Source organism: Canis lupus, chromosome 35 (assembly GCF_048164855.1).
Source record: "Canis lupus baileyi chromosome 35, mCanLup2.hap1, whole genome shotgun sequence".
Taxonomy (NCBI): domain Eukaryota; kingdom Metazoa; phylum Chordata; class Mammalia; order Carnivora; family Canidae; genus Canis; species Canis lupus.
In genome coordinates, this window is record NC_132872.1 from 3651620 (window position 1) to 3673435 (window position 21816).

General features: G+C 47.1%; 1 protein-coding gene across 16 annotated transcripts in view; it reads right to left on the reverse strand.

Moving 5' to 3' along the window:
• Positions 1 to 21816, reverse strand: part of KALRN (kalirin RhoGEF kinase) — a 657335-nt gene that overhangs the window by 10572 nt on the left and 624947 nt on the right. For all 16 annotated transcript variants that reach the window (XM_072811625.1, XM_072811621.1, XM_072811628.1 and 13 more), the window contains 6 exons: positions 10476 to 10503; positions 9820 to 9991; positions 7233 to 7354; positions 6443 to 6574; positions 4855 to 5019; positions 2652 to 2730 (listed from right to left, as the gene is read on the reverse strand). In XM_072811625.1, coding sequence (XP_072667726.1) covers positions 2652 to 2730; positions 4855 to 5019; positions 6443 to 6574; positions 7233 to 7354; positions 9820 to 9991; positions 10476 to 10503 — 698 coding nt within the window. The remainder of the gene's footprint in view (positions 1 to 2651; positions 2731 to 4854; positions 5020 to 6442; positions 6575 to 7232; positions 7355 to 9819; positions 9992 to 10475; positions 10504 to 21816) is intronic.

Sequence of the window (21816 nt, forward strand, 5' to 3'; positions counted from 1 at the left end):
TTGTAGAAGCTGAGTGGTTAAGAAAGCTGGGGTCCCGAAGACCCAGCATGGATACAGTCTCGTAACGGGCCTGTCTGCAGGGAGGTTCTGCTGCCCCGCGCTGTGCCAGCGTCCCTGAGAACAGAGGCACTTGGTTTTACCCTGTCTGGAGAATGGACCTCCAGCCTTTTCCTGGATGGGGTGGGACAGTCCTACAGCTGCCTGCAGCTGGAGAGGAGATCTGGAGCCACAATCTCTCACACAGAGTGTCAGCCCATCCTTCCAATTTCAGCATCCTCTTTACACCACTTTGCCGAGGTACTTGACGCTGTCAGGACCCAGGCCTTTGAGGAATTCTGCTGCAAAAGTTGTACTGGCTCTTACTTGACCCCACAACTGACTTGGATTGAGTTCCCCAGGTCTCCTAGGTCATTTGTCACTCTCTCACTTGTTTTCTGCTTGGATTGTGTTACTATAGTTGTCTCTCCTTCCAGTGTCCTCCTCCTTATGTGCCTGATCAGAAAAATTCCTTTAGTGGAGATTCAGTGATTCACAGATGGCCGTGGTCAACTTGCAGTCCTGCCCTGGCCCTCCTACTTTTTTGGATCATGTACAGGTAACCAGTCAGCATTCCCAGGGGACAACCCTCTGGCTTCTTTACATTGCAGTGGTGCCCATCTAGCTTATTTCGGGCTAACCGTGCCATGCTCAAATACTCTTTCCTTCTGTAGATGGACTTCAGGAGTGAAGGTATTTCTTTTGCACCATCGTTTTTATAATACTTAATTACCATTTTTAACAATATAGTCCTATAGGCCCAGAATTTTAGGTTTAAGTGTAATAGAGAACGTTGACTCACTTTTATGGCTCACAGATACCTTTTGTGTGTCTCACATAAGTATCTATGTGTTTTATTTCCCTTCTATTAACATACAGTATTTTTGAAGGATCTTCTGAAAATACGAGGATTCTACTTGGAGGGAAAAACCTTCAGATTGTTGGGGATGAGATTAAAAAAAAATCAATTGTTTTGAACAGATCAGAAACTTGATCTCACCTTTGGGAAATACTAAAACATGCACCTCTTCTAGCTAAAACATGCCTTAGCCTATGGCTATCAACAACAAATGCACGTCTTGGGAAGGAATTCAGTGGTGCGTCTAGGTGATATAAGCAGTTTCATTTAGAACCAGGTGGAGATTATACTAGAATCATACCTAGCTTCACAAAACTTCAATACAATGGGGCAAACTACATTTTAATTGCTAGAGCTTATTTTTTGACAAAAATTGCTACAGTGAGCGACCACATATGCTAGTAAAACAAACACAGGCTTCAGAATTGGGTAGCTCAAGGTTGGAACCTTGGCTCTACACTTACCAGTTGCGGGACCTCAAAATCATTACATAACAAAGCCTGGGTTCTTTTTCCCGGAAATCTACTCAAACACCACCTCACGGTGTGGTAAGGATTAGATTAAACACATCTCATATAATATCTGTATGGTATTTGGAACACTATAGATACTCAATAAGCATCATCATCAACATCGTGTAAATTTCCATTGGCCTTTTTTATTCCTCCCTCTATCCACACAAAGTAGAGTGAAGGTTGGTTTTTGAAGAAAGGTATAATGATGAAAGGTCATGAATTACATTGTGACTCCTACCTAAGAAATGGGAAAGACAAACATTTGGGCTCTCTCCACAATCTGTCACAATTACCCCACTTAGGAAATTTTATGCTTCATTGGGAGACGTCAATCAGAGGCACAGATGATGGTAATGGCCCACCGTTAGTGGGTGCTCTTTTATTTATACATCTGGGGAGGGTGGAGGACTTCCAAGAGCTATCCACCTTCTCACCTAGACCACATGCAAACTAATGCACACATAGAGATGAACCTCCCTTTTGTTTCTTTCCATCAACTCTTTTGTGAGGCAGGTGACAGATTTTTTGTTTCATTAAAAGTCATATTTTTAAGGACACACCTTTCTAACCAAACTAGAGAGAAACAGAGTTTGTGTGTGTGTGTGTGTGTGTATGGGGAAGGGGGGTACCAGACTGGAAATATCCATAAAACAATGTGATTGGGCTTGACATATGGACATATATAGAGACCTGAACCAAGAATTAGTGGTTATACCTTCTTCTCAGGAATGCATGGAACTTCTAATGAAAAACTGACCACGTACTGCAAGTAAAGCAAGTCCCAACAAAAGTCAAAGGGTCAGCATCATATAGATCAAGTTCCTCAACTACAATGTGATTAAGTTAGAAATCAGTAACAAGATAATTTGTAAAAACCTCACAGTTGGAGATTTTAAAATATTTCTATTACAATTAGGTCAAAGAAAAAAAAAAATCACAGTTGACCTAAATGATAATGAAAGCGCCACGTATCACAACTCAGGAGCCGTTGCTAAAATAATACTTTGAAGTCTGGGACTTAAATCCATATATTAGAACAGAAGAAAGGCTGACAGTTGATGAGTGAATCCTCCGACTTAGTGTAAAAAAAAGTGCAATAAAAATACACATAAATGTTCTAATTTTTTCTTACTCTAGCGAGAATACACTTAGTAAGGAAAACAACACTATAAGCAAGTCATTATTCTGATGTGATGATGTTAAGTGCTCACGAAAGAAGGAAGTGAAAACAAGGTCATTACCTTCCAATTTCATTCAGCTCAGTATAAGCTGAATCAAAATTTTCCTTCCAAGAAATGGTGGCACCATCAGCAGCAGCATCTTTGGAAGAGAGAGAATCCGTTTATACTGAGGAAGTCATACAAGAATAAAGAAAAGGTCAACAGAAAAGCTCCTGCATGGCCCCAAAGCAATTCTCGTGACCAAATATGGAGTCTAACTCGGTGGGAAAATGCCAGGATTCTCTGAAATGTGATTTAAAAAAATATCATCAAAGGGGACGCTGTCAGGACAGAGTCAGCAACCCCCCCACCCCCACCCCTGTGCCATCTACAGAAACAAAAGAAAACTCGGGACAATCAGAGATGTGACCTCTGGGTATTTTAGAAATTTGGTAGAAAAAATTAAGAGAAAGAAAAACACATGGGAGGTCTAGAAAAGCCAGTGAGGATCAGGGCTGAGGGGGCAGCAGCCGAGGTTAGGGGACGAGTTACAGGCCCAGAGCGGGGAAGGAGAATGTGCTCAGAACCTCCTAACCGCGGTCACGGTCACTCTGCTGCGTCAGTGAGGGCTCCCGGCACTCTGAATGATTGAGCTTAGCCCCAAATACAGGCCTGAGCACAACGTGTGGCAGCAATACCTTGTATAATGTGTTCATTTCACACACACACACACACACACACACACACACGTGCACACTCACACAAGCATGCACGCCGAGACGCATTTGTGCTGTCCTGGGGACCAAGTCTCACAAGGTGCAAAACAGGGGGCAGGATTTAGTCAGCGGCTTGGGAGGCGAGGACCCAGCGGGCCAGGGGCTCTTCCGACCCGGACGCCCTCAGGCCACCCAGAGCACAGCCAGGCTCACGCTCAGGTGCCTGTGTCTGTGGAATTCTGATGAAACAGAGACCCAGGGCCCAGGGTTCCCAGCGAGTCATGGGTCCAAGGGAGCAAAGCCGCTGGGAGGGAGCTGAGCCCCTGGGGACAGCCCCTCCCAGACCCAGCTAGGGGACAGGGGCTGGACGGTAGCTGAAGGCCCTAGAAGGCTTGTGAGGCCGCCCTGGACACCCTGGGATCCCCTTAGCCCAGAAACACACAGGCTTGTGGTCTCTCCAGGGCAGTGACCTCCTCCACCCCGACACACACGGGCCACTCCCTCGTGCCAGCACGGAACCCCAAACTACTTGGGGATTTCTTCAGGCTGACAAGTGTGCTCTTCCAAAATGTTCTTGGATGGGCGGCCCGGGCGGCTCAGCGGGTTAGCGCCGCCTGCAGCCCAGGGCGTGATCCTGGAGACCCGGGATCGAGTCCCACGTCGGGCGTCCTGCGTGGAGCCTGCTTCTCCCTCTGCCTGTGTCTCTGCCCCTCTCTCATGAATAAGTAAAAAAACCAAAATGTTCTTGGGACCAAGGTGGCTTGCTGAGACAGTGAACAGGTGGGATTTGTAAAATACTCACACCTAGCTAGTTGTAGGTGTATCTAAATTATCTGACACGTCTACATAAAAATGTACCCACCCTGAGGAGCGCCTGGGTGGTTCCGTTGGTTAAAAGTCGGCCTTTGGCTCAGGTCATGATCCCAGGGGCCTGGGATGGGGCCCCAGGTGTCGGGCTCCCTGCTCAGAGAAGAGCCTGTTTCTCCTTATCCCTCTGCCCCTCTCCCCACTCACACGCATGCTCTCCCTCTAATAATAATAAACAAAAAAAATCTAAAAAAACCCCGTATCCACCTCGAAAAAAGACATTCTGGGAAGGCTGGGTATGGGGAAACTATCAAATACTCTTTTTGATCCAGATCTTTCAACTGGGCTGCTTTCCTCTCCCAGTTTAAGTGGTGAATGGGGCTGAGATGCTTCGAGGCTCACTCCCGCCAGGAAGGGGTTCCCAGGGGAGGGGACGTTGGGTGTTCCCACCTAGGAAAGGGGGCAGATAGCGTCCAGGTGACTCCTGACTCCTGCCAGCCCCTCTCTGTTCCTGGAGACGTACTCAGGTGCTCAGGGACCCTGGTAGGCCCAGGGTAGACACGGTGGTGGGACCGTGGTGGGGGTGGGGACCTCACTTTTGCTCTGGGTGAAAAACCAGACTTTTCAGCAGGTGTCTGCAACTGACGCTGACTTGAGTCCCTCGAGCCTCTTACTTGGCTGAGCGGCCGGCCCATCCAGGTGGCCCCACCTGGCCAGGTGCCCCCCTCCGTGCCCCGGGGAACCCCACTCCGGGGACTCACCGTACTCCGGGAGTCGCACGAACTCCGAGGGCTCGCTGGGAAGGCTGATCCCCCAGGGGTTACTGGCGCTGACTCTGAACTGATAGGGGCTCCCGGGACTGAGGTCCTCGATGACCAGGTAGGTGTCCAAGGTCGAAGCTACCGACTGCTGCCAGGCCTGGGAACCTAGTGTGCGATTTCCGAGGAGCGGGGAAGAGAAAAAGCCAGGGGGACATCGTTGCAGAGGCCTTCGGCAAGCAAACAAAGGGACGTCGACACACTGCATTCAAGGAACAGTTGTGCTTGCTGCCTGGGTCACCTGTGGCCCCGCGGACGCGGGGGGCCCGCAGAGGGGGCGAGAAGGCCGAGGTTGATCGTGCAGGACTTACCGAAGGATGCGTGGCCACTTTTTAACGAGGCATAAAAATGTGTTATAAATAACAAGATGAAAGAAAATACGCATTTGGAAGCGGAAACAGAGGGGAGCCGGCCAGGCCCCAGCACTCCACGCGTGAACCACACTGTGCAAGGCGGCCGCGTAACCCTCTCCTTTCACTTTCACACTTAAACCGCCAGAAATCCCGCGGGGTTGGGAACGTGGGAAACTGAGGCTCAGAAAGATGAGATGATTTTCCTCAAGCCAAGTGGCATGATGGGCTGAGAGCTGAGCCGGCTGCAGAGTACTAGCCTTGCAGACGTGTCCCCTGGCTCAGCGCGACCCCTTCTGGGCCAAGAGGGGGAGACCCAAGAGCACAGCAGCTTCACAAAGATGCAGAAACCATCAGCTTTGTTGCGTAGACGAAAGAAGAGTTGAAATACTCTGAGTAGTGGCGAGTAAAACAAGTGATTTGGGTTCTGGGCACAAACAATTGCTGGAAATTCAGCTGCATAATTCCCCATGTGGTTCAGGGACGTGCTGTTAACAACCAGAGCCACCGGCAGCCTCTTGTGTAACCGATTCTTGCTAACAGGCCACAGGTTCGGGTGCTTCTAACTGCGATGAAGGTGTGCACCCTTAGCAGGTAAACATAACGAACTTACAAAAACGAATGGTTTTTAAGAATCATTATATGCACATATGTATATAAAATTTAGAGGTCACACAAAATATATATGAGATCTATATTTATATATGTGATCTCTAAATTTCATCTGGGGGTGGGGGGTAAAGCCCTGCTCGTGCTACCCTCGTTATCACTCCGCGGGAAGGATCAGGAGCCAGTGAACTTGACACCTGGGTCTAATGCCCACCCTGCCTCTTAGGAACTCCTGTCTCGTGTTCCTTAACTTTCTTTAGGTTTTAGCTTCCTCATCTGTAAAATGGGCCTGATTGCCCCATTTGTCTGGGTGATGGGGCTTATTAAGAACAGAAATGCACGCAGAGGCAGGCAGGAGGCCTGCCACACGTCACTATCACTTTGGCAAAAACGCCTGCTTGAAGCTAGAGACCAGAAGGAGGCTGTAGTCTGGCACTGAGGTCTTTACGCTCAGTTGGAAGACACAGGAAGGAACAGGCTGGAGGGCATGGAAGCAAGTAGTTTAGGACTCTGAAGGGTCTCCTTTTGAGAAAGAGAAGAAAGAAAAAGAAGAGTGGGGGAAGCCAGCGCACCTTCCTCTCTGTACTCCACGGTGTAACCAGAAATTGTGCAGTTGCCCGTGCTGGAGGGAGGCAGCCAGCGGAGGATCACGGAGGTGCAGCTTCTCTCCTGGGCAATGGGGCGGTTAGGGGCCGCTGGGACACCTTCGGGACAGAAATTACGGTCAAGTGCTATTCCTGCAGAACGTGGCATTTTACACCAAGGTTGCACATTACCTAGGAAACCATACCCTCCCCGTGTCTCAAATTTTTTCTCTGGCCTTCTTCACCAAGGGGCGTACCTTTCCCCAGGCCCTGGAGAGGCCCGGCAGATACTCCTGGGGGCTAGGAGTTCTTCCTTGGGCTAAAGACTGCACGCTGGACGTAAAGCTTGGCCAGAGGAGCCATGCAGGAAGGCATGGGGGGCCGCAGGTAGCTCTCAGCGAAGATTCCTTCTCTTTGCCTTTGCTGGACCTTTACTTTGGGATTTCACAATGGACCTTTTGTTCCCCAGGTCCCAGGGAGCCCTTGTAACGTCCACTTAAAATGTTTGATTAACACAAATTCATAGAAACAGGAAATAGAAAGGTGGGTGGCTGCCAGGGACGGTGGGGAGAGGGAACGGGAGCTGTTATTGAATGGATATGGGATTTAGTTTTGCAAGAGAAGAGTTCCAGGGATTGGTCATACAACAATACGAATGCACTCAACACTACAGGATGTACATTGGTTAAGATGCTAAATTTCATGTTACAGGTATTTTACCATAATAAAAAAATATTTTAAAAGTCTAAAAAGCATTAGACTAGCAAAGAGCCTGTACCTTGCACTTTAACCGTAGCAGATGTAGACGTGGTGCCGTGGTCATTTGTTGCTATGCAGGTATAAATCCCACTGTCTTGGGGCATCAGATTGCAGATCTTCAGGGTGATTTCTCCCGAATCACTAGAGATACCAAAAAGATGCTCTTCAGACTCCAGGAATGAGACAATTGACTGCTGGGTAAAATCCCATAGAGTGGACACACGGTGCGCTGAGCTGAATCCTCAGGCCCAAAGTATCCTCCAGCTCTGACTTTCCCAACACACCTTGGGGGATCACCTTGTCTTTCTATGCTCCCATTTCTTTGTGGGGGGAAATTCTTGCCACCCTCATCTCCCATGTTTGTTGTATATCGGGTACAGGGATAGAAAAGGAATGCAACGAGAGAAGAATCAGAAAATGGTTTGAAATCTATAAAGTCCTATACGATATTACTGGTTTTACCACCACTAGGAACTTTGTCCTAAAATATTCTCAGCCTCACACATCAGTAACAAATGGTACAAGAAAATGGAGGGGTGGGACGCCCGGGGGGCTCAGCGGTTTAGCTCCTGCCTTGAGCCCAGAGCATGATCCTGGGGTCCTGGGATCGAGCCCCACGTCGGGCTCCCTGCGTGGAGCCTGATTCTCCCTCTGCCTGTGTCTCTGCCTCTGTGTGTGTGTGTGTCTCTCTCTCTCATGAATAAATAAATCTTAAAAAAAAAAAAAAAGGAAAATGGAGGGTTATCTGGGTGGTGGAGTCGGTTAAGCATCTGACTTGGTTTCGGCTCAGGTTGTGACCTTGGGGTCCTGGGATTAAGCCCCATGTTGGGCTCCGTGCTCTGCACAGAATTTGCTTAGGATTCTCTCTCCTTCTCCCTCTGCCCTCCCCCATGCTCTTTTTCTTTCTAAAATGCGTGAATAAATCTTAAAAAAAAAAAAGAGAGAGAGAGAGAAAAGAAAATGGAATGACTGAGAATCAAGATACTTAAGTATTTCAAACTCTACTATGGGACCCTCAAAACAATTAAGTGAATTAAGGAAAGGACACATTTCACCACTAAATGCTAACTTCCCCAGTAGTCCCAATCGGGGGTCCAGGATATCACAAGGGAAACACTGCTCAGAAAGGGCGAAATGCAGCAATCACGGTCAACCCCGCTCCCTCCCCACAGCCTGCGCAGCTCTTTTGGATCCTCACCAAGCACTGACTCTCACACCAAGTTCCAGGGGTCCACTGATCTTAGGACCTGGCCATCCCTGGCCATCTTTGCTGGGCATACCATTTCATATGAATAAAAAATTTTTTTTTAAGATTTTATTTATTTATTCATGAGAGACATACAGAGGCAGAGGCACAGGCAGAGGGAGAAGCGGGCTCCATGCAGGGAGCCCGACGTGGGACTCGATCCCCAGGACTCCAGCATCACACCCTGAGCCAGAAGGCAGATGCTTAACCGCTGAGCCACCCAGGTGTCCCCATATGAACAAAAATTAAGTTAATGGATGGGAGTTTGATTCTAGATGATTCTTTGATAAATGCTTAAGCACTTAGGGCTTGCTACTGCTTGTGCACTGTAAACAGCAGTACGCCATAAAGTTCATCCTCAGTAGCAATAAATAAATAATAACAGAATGATTTGGAGGCAGTCAACTGAGTTTTTTTTTTTTTTTTTTTTTTTTTTTTAATAAAAAGCCTTTCTGTGTAGAAGCATATTTATGGCTGGATTTTGTGTTTAACATTGCATATTTTGGAGCGAGTCTTTTTTCCCCCCTTCTTCTATGGAAATTGTTCTTAGGCTAGTGGAGGAATTAAATAGATCACTGTTTCACTGGAACCCCGAGGGACACAAAGGGAGCAGGATATTGGGATGTGAGACCCACATCCCTTCCATAGGTCTGGAGCCTTTGCCTCTATTGCTGACATACAGAGTGTCTTGGGGATCCTTCGGGAAAGATCAACCAACCAGGTGAATGTAAGTCAGTGACTGTCAAAGCTCTTTGACGGTATGGTTTATGCTTGACCTGAGAAATAAAGGTTTATGTTTCTATTTGTTGAATGTGGGTCTAGAATACAGTCTTTCCAAACTATTCGTGTAGGTTCAGGTGTGCCTGTGTGATGCTGAGCAGCGTGTGACCCTGTGCTGCGCATCACCCAGCTGTCTGACAGGCTCAGTGGCAGGCCGCAGTGAGTGGTGGGGGCCGTGCCCACAGCACGGCTGTGTGAGAGCACTGTCTCGAGAGCACGCTTTCATGAGCCACCCATGTTGGTTTTTTTTTAATTTTTTTTTAAATTTATTCATGAGAGACACACACAGAGAGAGAGGCAGAGACACAGGCAGAGGGAGAAGCAGGCTCCATGCAGAAGCCCGATGTGGGACTTGATCCCAGGTCTCCAGGATCACGCCCTGGGCCAAAGGCAGGTGCTAAACCGCTGAACCACCCAGGGATCCCCGCCCGTGGTTTTTGACTCAATTTCTCTCCTAGCCAAGGCCAAATATTTGTGCCAGAATAAGCTCCAAAGCAGCTGTCCTCCCGCAGAGGCGAGGTAACCCAAACAGCAGCTGCCCCGAGGTGCTGGGGGTGTCCACGTGGGGCGATCCACTTACCAGGAGGAGACGGTGTATGTGGCCGAACTGTTGTCAGTGTCAAGGATGTTCTGGTCTGGCCCCTTCCAGGTGATGGTGGGCTTTGGCCGTCCACAGACTTTGCACTGCAACGTCACTGTGTCCCCGAGCAAGCAGGTCACATCCACCAAGGGCACAAGGAACTCCGGGGCCACTGTGGTCAAAGCGACGTAAATCAACATTTAGAACAAACAGAACAAATAGTCATTTTACAACACAACCTTCTCATCCCCCCACCCCATGTGTGATGATTCAAATAACCTTCAGCTTAATACTGTTGGACCATCTGTGTCCCATTAAGAAGTATCTTACAAATAGTAAATGTTTATCGTAGAAAATCAGGAAATACAGATAAAAGAAGGAAAAGCTCCACGATGTCCTTCCTGGTACAGAGGTTACTACTGCGAACATTTTGGTCTAATCCATACACCTTTGGCTTTAATCCACACACATTTTCTTCCACAAATCATACGTGTTGCAAGTTGTGGTCTTTTCCAACCCAGCAGTGTATCCTAAACACCTTTCCTTGTCCATAGCGCGGAACTACATCACCATTGTGTACGGCCTCTTCCTCACTGATGGACTTGCCACATTTATTTAGCCAATCCCCATGTTGTCAATCCTACTTTTTAACTCACCTTCTTGGATGAAATTTGGATTTAAGATCTGAAAGACACAAAGAAACAGAAAATTGCTTAAATCCTAAACTAGTAAAAGAGAACAGGAGGGCTTTTTTTTTTTTTTTTTTTTTTAACCCTAGTGAGTAAAAAAGAAGTACAGTTTAGGGAGATGGAGCCTGGAGTCCAGCCTTTATTGTTTGCGACCGTGTCCCCGTGGCAGTCCCCACCCCGGGGCACCTGCTCAGCCTTCCTCTCTACGCTGGTTCTGCACGTTCCTCTGGGCGGCCCAGGGCCCCAGGCAGGTGTATCACGGCCCCAAGCTCTGCTGGCTGCAGCTGGCCTTTCCCTCTCGCATTTCCCTTCCTCACGGCTCTTCCTCCCGGTCAGATGTGTAAAGGCCGCCCTCCCTGGCCTCCTTCCACATGCACTCGAGCAAGGCATTGGTGCCGATTCTTCCCGGCATCACGGATTTTCAAAAACAGAGCACCTGATGTGGGCCAAACCGGAAGGGCCGTTGACATTAACCGATGACCTCTAACCCAATGGTTTCCTCCCACATGTAGCCCCCTCCCTCCCAGGAGGGGAATGTTCCCTTCAAGCAGCTACACGCGGAGCTTGTCTGGTGGGGAAGGTCCTCCCGTCCATCCTCTCCCCAGCGTGGCCTCCTGTCGCCCAAGCCTCCATGGGGCAACTTGTAAAGCACTGACCTAGGGGGGGTCTAGTCCTTTCGGCTGCTTAGGTGAGACAGACCCAGGCCCACTAAGCATCAGTCGCATGACTGGTTGGCAGAGGCACCGCGGGGGCTCTTTACACACACTGTAAAGGCCGCCTCGTGTCCCCATGGCTTGTCACGGAAGGTGGACTTCTGGCCAACTAGCCATGCCGAAAAGTCACCCCTTCTTGATTTTTCTCTCATCTTTTGTTTTATCGCTAAGCACACGAGTGCAGGTTCACCCTTGGTGGGGTGAACAAAACATGGATTTTGGAGTCAGAAAGTCTGGGGCTCACCTCCTTTGTTTCGTATGATAATCACTTATGATCTATTATATCATTTTCCTTCCCTATAAAATGGGGATAAATAATACTTGTCGCAAAGTGTTATTGCAGAGATCGAGTGAGAAATATATGTCAAGTGTTGGCACAATGCTTGACGGATAACAAGCGTTCAGTGACCACTTAAGTAAAGAAAGATGATCTACTGCCCTACGACCCAGCAATTGCACTGCTGGGGATTTACCCCAAAGATACAGATGCAATGAAATGCCGGGACACCTGCACCCCGATGTTTCTAGCAGCAATGTCCACAATAGCCAAACTGTGGAAGGAGCCTCGGTGTCCATGGAGAGATGATGGATAAAGAAGCTTGGTCTATGTATACACTGGGATATGACTCAGCCATTAGAAATGGCAAATACCCACCATTTGCTTCGACATGGGGGACCTGGAGGGTATTATGCTGAGTGAAATGAGTCAATCGGAGAAGGACAAACATTATATGGTCTCATTCATTTGGGGAATATAAAAAATAGTGAAAGGGAATAAAGGGGAAAGGAGAAAAAATGAGTGGGAAATATCAGAAAGGGAGACAGAACATGAGAGACTCCTAACTCTGGGAAACGAACTAGGGGTGGTGGAAGGGGAGGTGGGCGGGAGGGTGGGGGTGACTGGGTGACGGGCACTGAGGGGGGCACTTGATGGGATGAGCACTGGGTGTTATTCTGTATGTTGGCAAATTGAACACCAATAAAAAATAAATTTACAAGAAAAAAAAAAGAAAGCTGATCTAATTCTAGTCCTTTCCCTTCCACTAAGCAGCCTATTGTTACAGAGGCTTTTCTCCAAGTTTCTGTTGTCAAATTCTTCTCTGCTCCATAACGAAGCCAGACAGCTCACGTGCCTCCCAAATGGCCCATTGCGGCCTTCCTACTCATCTCCCTGTAGCCACTCATGTCCTGTGTGAACACAGTTTCTGCTGCTGCTTCCCTTACGCGGGATCCACGTGAGCCCTTTGGAGCAAGATGCTATCTTCCCCCTTAGGATTCTCCTTGGCGAACCAATTGCCCACATATACCACTCCGGGTTCCCACGAGGTGAGCTGCGCAAAACTGCAATGCCAACTCTTGGGGCTGCGTGTCTTGAGACTGAGCACTACGGGGCCCTCTGCTAGTCTCAAAGGTCATGTGCACCACTGCCCGGCCTTCCTTAAAATCTGTGGTTCTCAATCTTTAACCTGGGCAGCTTGAAAAACATTAAAAGACCGATGCCTGGACCTCAGGCCTAGAGATTCTTCTAGTTGGTGTGAAGTGGGGGGCCGGGCGTGAGGATTTTTGAAAGCTGCTTGCAGTGAATCAACAGGCCGCCCTGGTTGGAGGGCAGCTGCTGAGAGCGCCCTCTATCCAAGGGAACCGGCCTCCGGGAAACCAACTCCCTGCCCCTGAGGCTCCTCTGGGGTGGGGTGGGGATATGTGGGGGCATCTGGTAGAGGCTGCTTTTCCCACACCTAAGAGACCCCTTCTAGGTGAGGAAGCCCAGGGCTGTGGCAGGGGGACAGCCAGGGAGCATGGTAGGCAGCAGCACGTCACTCGTGGCAGTGCCGGGGAGGCCACAAAGGTCTCCTCCAGGCTTAGGCGAGGCCAAGAGAAGGACATCTGGACCATCAGCTCACAGTCAAAGAAAAGGAGATAAAGAAGATTTTCTAAATGTTATCAGTGCTTATCACAGGGTGATGAGATCAAGGGCGGCTGTTCCCCCCTTCAGAAAACATTGTTACCTCCTCCAGGCTGCTGCAAGATTTTGCAAGATAGATGCCAGAATGGAGGCCCTACCCTGAGGATTTATAAAATGTCTGAATTTTGAGAGATTTTTTTTTTCTTTCTCTTCTTACCTGGGAGTTCCAAAAATCCTGCAGTCAGTGTGTTTCACTTTTGTAATGTTTTTTAAAGGAAAAAAAAGGTGGGACACCTGGGTGGCATCTACATTTGGCCCAGGGAGTGATCCTGGAGACCTGGGATCGAATCCTGCATCGGGCTCCCTGCATAGAGCCTGGTTTTCCCTCTGCCTGTGTCTCTGCCTCTCTCTGTGTGTCTTTCGTGAATAAATAAAATCTTAAAAAAAAATAAATAAAGGGAAAAAGGGCACAGTTGGAGCTCCTAGACTGTAGGTTCCTCAAGGACAGGAGCACATTACCCTTCTTGTACCTCAGACCTCTAGCCTGGCTTCTGCTGTGAAATGGGCATTTAATACATGCTGGTCTGTTGGATGAATATTTGATCTTTGTCCTCATTCCAGTTCTTCGAAGAATTGGGAATGGCTCATAAGTAGAATCTGGAACTAGGTCCAGACAAGCTATAAAATAATTACCCCAGGGCATATTACTGATAATATTCAACCAGAACCTGCTTTTAAACACAGAGGGAAAGCAAACTTTTGGGAAAATGATGAAAAAAAAAAAAACCCCAATAAAATCCATTGCCTCTGAGAAAGGAGGCTCTCAGAGGCCTTCCACATGGGAGGGAACGTAAGCTTCAGCAGCAGACAGAGCACATTGGTCCAGGCCCCAAGCCAGACAGGCTCTCTTGCCTTGGACAACTTTCTTAAGCAGCTTAGGCCTCAGTTTTAGCTGTAAATTGGGGATAATCATGCCCACGTGAAAGCTCGTTGGACCCAAGGGCTCATTTGTTTGAGGATTTATTGAGCTGCCTGTTGGCTGTGGTCAACAGTGAGCAAGGCTGACACGCTCACCGCTCTCTTTGGGCTGAACCCCTGGTGGGGGGGGAGATGGAACTCAGTGACCTCTGCACGCGTCCAGGATGGCGCCTGGCTGATGTTAACGACCAGCCCTCCACAGACACGGAGCCCTGCCTTCTCGCTCGTCCCAACGCCCCTGTTAGGACTTTAGGGTAGAAACGATTTGGGAACGCTGCCAGCTTCGTCCAGTGGCCTGTGTGTTCCATCCTGATGGGAATCCACAAGGGAGTAAGACAGTGATTACACAGCAGGAGTGACAGGGAGGAGACAAATGACACATGGAAGAGACACATGGCACGTTTCTATGTGAACATTTTAAGTGGGGTTTCATGAATCCGCACTGTGGTAGTACTTCCATAAAACAGCACCCCAAACTGCTGTATAGGGAATTTCTTGCCTTTTGCCTCTTTCTCATCACTCCTAACTGCATTCAGGATATTATTAGACACACACATTGTCTAAAAAGCAAATCTGGGCACTGGGAGGCTCAGTCAGTGGAGCGTCTGCCTTCGGCTCAGGTCATGATCCCAGGGTCCTGGGGTGGAGCCCCTCATCAGGCTCCCGCTCAGCGGGAAGTCTGCTTCTCCCTCTGCCTCTGCCTCTCCCTTGTCCCCCGCTCGTGCTCTCTCTCAAATAAATAAATAAAATCTTTTAAAAAATGAAAAAAAAAAAGCAGCTCTTCCTAGTTTGGATGTAGACTTAGTGGGAAGTTGGAGAGAAAGGTTGCCAACAAGCCTTCCTTGCAGGTTCTCTGTCTGGAAGGGGCCGTGGAAGGCATCAATCTTCATCCCTCTGCCTCTGGCCTGGCCCAAGCGTTGCCGATAATGGTAATAACACCAGTGATTCATGTAACATTATCTAGTTGGCAGAAACCACTCACAAACTCCTTCATTTGCTCATCCCAAACTCTGGGAGCATGTGCCAAGCAGGTGTTATTTGTTCCTATTTCCAGATGAGACAGGGAAGTACGTGTAAGGTCACACAGCACTCCTTCCACGCCATTGCATTCCGGGCACAGGCAAGGTCTTGGAAAAGCATTGTGACACTTCGTCATTTTTTTTTTTTTTTTTTTTTTTTTTTATTTATTTATTTTTTTTATTGGTGTTCAATTTACTAACATACAGAATAATACCCAGTGCCCGTCACCCATTCACTCCCACCCCCCGCCCTCCTCCCCTTCTACCACCCCTAGTTCGTTTCCCAGAGTTAGCAGTCTTTACGTTCTGTCTCCCTTTCTGATATTTCCCACACATTTCTTCTCCCTTCCCTTATTTTCCCTTTCACTATTATTTATATTCCCCAAATGAATGAGAACATATAATGTTTGTCCTTCTCCGACTGACTTACTTCACTCAGCATAATACCCTCCAGTTCCATCCACGTTGAAGCAAATGGTGGGTATTTGTCATTTCTAATAGCTGAGTAATATTCCATTGTATACATAAACCACATCTTCTTTATCCATTCATCTTTCGTTGGACACCGAGGCTCCTTCCACAGTTTGGCTATAGTGGCCATTGCTGCTAGAAACATCGGGGTGCAGGTGTCCCGGCGTTTCATTGCATTTGTATCTTTGGGGTAAATCCCCAACAGTGCAATTGCTGGGTCGTAGGGCAGGTATATTTTTAACTGTTTGAGGAACCTCCACACAGTTTTCCAGAGTGGCTGCACCAGTTCACATTCCCACCAACAGCGCAAGAGGGTTCCCTTTTCTCCGCATCCTCTCCAACATTTGTTGTTTCCTGCCTTGTTAATTTTCCCCATTCTCACTGGTGTGAGGTGGTATCTCATTGTAGTTTTGATTTGTATTTCCCTGATGGCAAGTGATGCAGAGCATTTTCTCATATGCATGTTGGCCATGTCTATGTCTTCCTCTGTGAGATTTCTGTTCATGTCTTTTGCCCATTTCATGATTGGATTGTTTGTTTCTTTGGTGTTGAGTTTAATAAGTTCTTTATAGATCTTGGAAACTAGCCCTTTATCTGATATGTCATTTGCAAATATCTTCTCCCATTCTGTAGGTTGTCTTTGAGTTTTGTTGACTGTATCCTTTGCTGTGCAAAAGCTTCTTATCTTGATGAAGTCCCAATAGTTCATTTTTGCTTTTGTTTCTTTTGCCTTTGTGGATGTATCTTGCAAGAAGTTACTATGGCCGAGTTCAAAAAGGGTGTTGCCTGTGTTCTTCTCTAGGATTTTGATGGAATCTTGTCTCACATTTAGATCTTTCATCCATTTTGAGTTTATCTTTGTGTATGGTGAAAGAGAGTGGTCTAGTTTCATTCTTCTGCATGTGGATGTCCAATTTTCCCAGCACCATTTATTGAAGAGACTGTCTTTCTTCCAATGGATAGTCTTTCCTCCTTTATCGAATATTAGTTGCCCATAAAGTTCAGGGTCCACTTCTGGATTCTCTATTCTGTTCCACTGATCTATGTGTCTGTTTTTGTGCCAGTACCACACTGTCTTGATGACCACAGCTTTGTAGTACAACCTGAAATCTGGCATTGTGATGCCCCCAGATATGGTTTTCTTTTTTAAAATTCCCCTGGCTATTCGGGGTCTTTTCTGATTCCACACAAATCTTAAAATAATTTGTTCTAACTCTCTGAAGAAAGTCCATGGTATTTTGATAGGGATTGCATTAAACGTGTATATTGCCCTGGGTAACATTGACATTTTCACAATATTAATTCTGCCAATCCATGAGCATGGAATATTTTTCCATCTCTTTGTGTCTTCCTCAATTTCTTTCAGAAGTGTTCTATAGTTTTGAGGGTATAGATCCTTTACATCTTTGGTGAGGTTTATTCCTAGGTATCTTATGCTTTTGGGTGCGACACTTCGTCATTGATGCCAAAGGCCTCCCTACTTACCTTTGCTCCCCAACCTTCTTTGCATCCTATTTCTACCTAGCCCTCCCCTTTCAACTCCTTTAGCAAGGACCGAGAGCCTGGCTGAAATCCACGCTAATGCTTTTTCTGACTTTGACTCTGGATTATGCCCATGGAAGATTCCTCTCTCATTTTTCCTTTCTACTTTGACTCAAGTTGGAGTATGGACTGGAAGGGCATCATGACAGCCTTCTAACACCGTAGTGGAACAGCCCATGCATTTGTCTAAGCCTTCCTGTGGACTATAAGGCCCACGTGGGCAAGAACCTTGTTCACTCTAATTGCCTTGGAGCCTAGCACACTACCTGGCACAGAAGACTCCATGGGTATTTGTCAAATGAATCAAATAAATAAATAAATAAATGGGAGGGACTCTAATTTGGAGGAGGACAGTTGATGAAGTGTCTTGCCATGAACTTAGAGTGTTTCTTCTTTCCACCATTGGAATGACTTGCTCTGGAGTTTCATGAGTCAGTCCAAGCCTGAGAGTTAGCCAATAGTGATCTTTTCCCCCTCTCTGCTCTTCCAGAGGCTGGTACCTATGGCTCTGATCATGTGCTTCTGTCTATCATGACATCTTCCCTGCATGCTATCACCTTGCCAGACCCATGAACCCTTTGAAGAGAGTAATCCTTTTTCCATGTTTTTTTTTTTTTTTTTTTTTTTTCTTTTTTTTTTTTTTTAATTTTTATTTATTTACTTATGATAGTCAGAGAGAGAGAGAGAGAGAGAGGCAGAGACACAGGCAGAGGGAGAAGCAGGCTCCATGCATCGGGAGCCTGATATGGGATTCGATCCCGGGTCTCCAGGATCACGCCCTGGGCCAAAGGCAGGCGCCAAACCGCTGCGCCACCCAGGGATCCCCCTTTTTCCATGTTTTATGCACCATTTGTCATGCTGCTTAACATTGCATCTTGCACATAGTGGAGGGCCAAGCAGTTGAGTCAAATTAACTCATCCAATTCGCAGACTAGAATCTAGGCCCCCTGACCACTGTGTTTAATGATCATTGTTGGTGTGTGCAGAGACCTGAGCCATCATATCAGCCTGGGCCTGGAAGGGTTCATCATAAGCTACACATATTTCTTGAAACCTAATGTTTTCCTTCCTTAGAAAGAGTTTGAGAGTCCATGGAGAGTGGCAGATGGAAAAGAGGGGAGAACCAGAATCGAAATGGTTAAGATAGTTGAGGAATGATGTTGTATAAAATGCACACGTCCTCTCTCAGGAAGACGCAAACCCGGGAGGGCAAGGCTGGTATAGACAGGGCTTGGGAACTGCTTTTATTTGAACAGCAGAGGGCGGCAGGTGGTCACGCTTGCTCCTCGAGGGAGAAAAGAACCACCACAGTGTGGCCCACCCGCAACTCCGTTTGTTCCCTCCGGAGACAATTCCAATTGTTTTCTTCAAAACGGGAGGGCAGCGAGGTAATGGGAAAGAGTTCTAGGCAAAATCAACCAGCACTGAATAACAAGCTGAGCTTTGAAGAAATCTTCAGTTTCTCTTTCTTGCCAGTCAACGTCCAAGATTCTGGCCCCGTGTCCTGAGAGTGAGGGCAAAATTCTTGTCTAGAAAACCAGGTGTCAATTGACAACAGAAGGAAAACACTCCACCCCATTTTCCCCCAATCCCTCATCACCGGTCACAAAACACGGTTCAAAACCATGTATCTAGAATGCAGAAGGAATCAAAATGGCCAAAAGAAACTCAAACCAAATGTTCTAAACTCATCTCAGAACTACCTTGAACGAACCCAGAATCTGTACAGTCAGCCTTGTTTTCCTATCCCCGTTGTGCTTTTTTCATGGGAATCTCTGTTCGGAAGAGGAAGGGAAGGGATTTTAGATGATTTTTAGTTGAGGGAATTTGGCCATAAAACGAACAGATATAAGAAAACCGATTTCTAAAAATTTAGGTATGATTTCCAGTTCGGAGGTTTAACCCTTTCTGTTTTTATTCTCACCAAACGAGACATGGTTTTCTAAACCTTTCGAAACTATCCCTACCCCTGCTCATCTCTAAATGGACACAGAGCAAGCTGCAAGACACAAAGGACGTGAATGCAACACAGTCCCAGACAGCAACGGGATTGGCTTTGAAGTAGCTCCTTACTCCCTGGGTATTTTCATGACAATCTAGTTCTAAGTATTTTTTCTTCCACGTGGCCCTTTGTCCCCCTTTGATTTGATTGTGATAGAAATGTTTTACCCCAGAAAAAAAAATGTTTTAAAATTTCCAAATGTATACATTTAAAAAATTATTTTTGTTCCTGGTTTCTGACTTTATTGTACGGTGATCGGAGGCCTTGATCTCTAGGATACCATTCCTTGAGTTTTGATGAGACTTGCTTTATTAGTACACTGTACGTTTTTGCAAAAAGTTGTGTGTGTTCTTGAGAAGAATGTGTCAGCCCTGGCTATTTGGTACAGGCTTCTGAATGTTCATGTGTCACATGAGCTGTCTTATGGGGATTCCTAGTCCGATTCCTCTTCCTACCCCTCCTCAGTATTTTGGTTAGAGAACATTTGGTGTGTCCTTGAAACTAAAAAGGATAAAAATATGTTTTTTTAACATAATAATGAAAAAAATCCATCACCCATTCCATACAACAGTTAAAGCAGAAGGTGGTTTATAACTGTGCACGCGTGGGTCTCCCGTGCTCTCGGTAGCCTGGAGTTCTGTTCAGAAGGGACTGGGTGAGGGGTGCTGTAATGACTTCTTTTTTATACATCAGATGTCCAACTTGGAAGTCAAGATCTTGGAAGTCCAAGATCAACTTGGATAAAGGCTCTATGGATGATTGCTTTGAGGTCTCATCCCTTAATGATTTCACCCTTTTCATATTCTTACTCCAAAACTTCTTTTTTTTTTTACTCTTTTTTACCGACTGCTAGGTCTTCTGCAACAGCCTTCCAGTAGACCTGCCTGTCCACACTGCCGTTTCCTCAGGTTCCAGCTATCTTCCTAAAGTGCAGAATGAGGGGCACCTCACTGGTTCAGTTGGTTAAGCGTCCGATTTCAGCTCAGGTCATGGTCTCAGGGCTGTGAGATAGAGCAACGTGGGACCTGGGAGAGGACCGACCCTGCTTAAAATTCTCGTTCTCCTTTTCCCTCTTTAAAAAAATAAATAAGTAAATAAATAAAATATAAAGTACAGAATGAAACACAGGGACTCTGCTTAAAACACCTACTTTTGCTCTCATTGTCCACTGCATCAAGTCCAGGCTTCCTAGCAAGTTTCTCGAGATCTTCATAGTTTGGTCCCAAGTCATCTGCTAGGTTTTTTCTCCTACAGCTCTTCTCACACACCTAAACCCCAGCTACCCAGACCATGTATTCTCAAAATATGCCAGGCACTTTCATACCTCGGCCCTTTGCTCAGGCTCTCCCTTCCTACTTTACCCTCCCCAGGACTGTTTACAGGTTAGTAGTCCAGCCAACCCACACGCTTCCATCTTGTGAAGCCAGTAATCATGATCACAGGCTTCCTAGGAGGCAGGCTGTGAATACACAACCTTGGGGAAGTTACTTAACCTCTCTCTTCAGTTTTCTTATCTGTAAAACAGAAATAATGCTAAGAGTACCAGCACCTGGGTGGCTCAGTGGTTGAGCATCTGCCTTTGGCCCAGGGCGTGATCCTGGAGTCCCAGGATCGAGTCCTGCATCGGGGTCCATGCATGGAGCCTGCTTCTCCCTCTGCCTGTGTCTCTGCCTCTCTGTGTCTCTCATTTATTTACACACACACACACACACACACACACACACACACACACACATACAAGCAGAGACACAGGCAGAGGGAGGAGCTGGACGTGGGACTCAATCCCGGGTCTCCAGGATTACACCCTGGGCCGAAGGCGGCGCTGAACCACTGTGCCACCTGGGCTTCCCGTAAATAAATAAAATCTTTAAAAGAAATGATAAGGGTACCTACGTATTGACAGTTGGGAGGAAAGGGCTCAGCAGAGCCAGGTACGTAGGAAGACTGATAAGTAGTAGCTGCTATTATTATTAGCCCGGTGCCCAAGTGGGTGTGTAAACATGTACTGAATGAATAAATTCATGGCCCCGTGCCTTTTAATAGAGCACATTGTAAAGTTTGCTGTGTAATATGAACATTTAATCAAACCTGCCTCTGTCTACGTGGCTGATGCTTCTTAAGCATGGGACCTGACCTGATCTTATGTGAGTTGTCAGCTCTCCGTCTTACTCGCTGCAATGCTTTGTTAACTTTTGATAAATTGAATTGACTAGGATATCATGTTGAGTGAGCCTGTAGGCGAACCCTGATAGCCCAGGGCTGGGGAGGGAGGGGGAGGCCTTTTCTTCTCTAATAGCTGGCTTGTACAGCAACTTCTCCCGGGGCAATGGCACCTCCTAATCTCATTAATGTACAACATATATGAGACGGGTGAGGCCTCCAGACTAAGGTGAGAGAGCCACGGGACACACATGACCGGGAGCATGGGGGTGCTGAGTGACTGCACTGGCCTGAGAAACCGATTCAGACATTTCCAACCCATGTGATCGAATCTCCTTTCTTGGCATCTGCGGCTGGACTCCTGAGTCACCGGAGAGGGGTGTGGGTGAGGCCAAGTCATCACCCCCACTGTCAAGGGATTTAGAAAGTTGTAGAGGAGGAAATTCTCCTCCAACAAGCAGATGTGCAGCAAGGGAGGGCCTGACCTTCTTCTTCTCCTTCTTCTTCTTTCTTCTTTCTT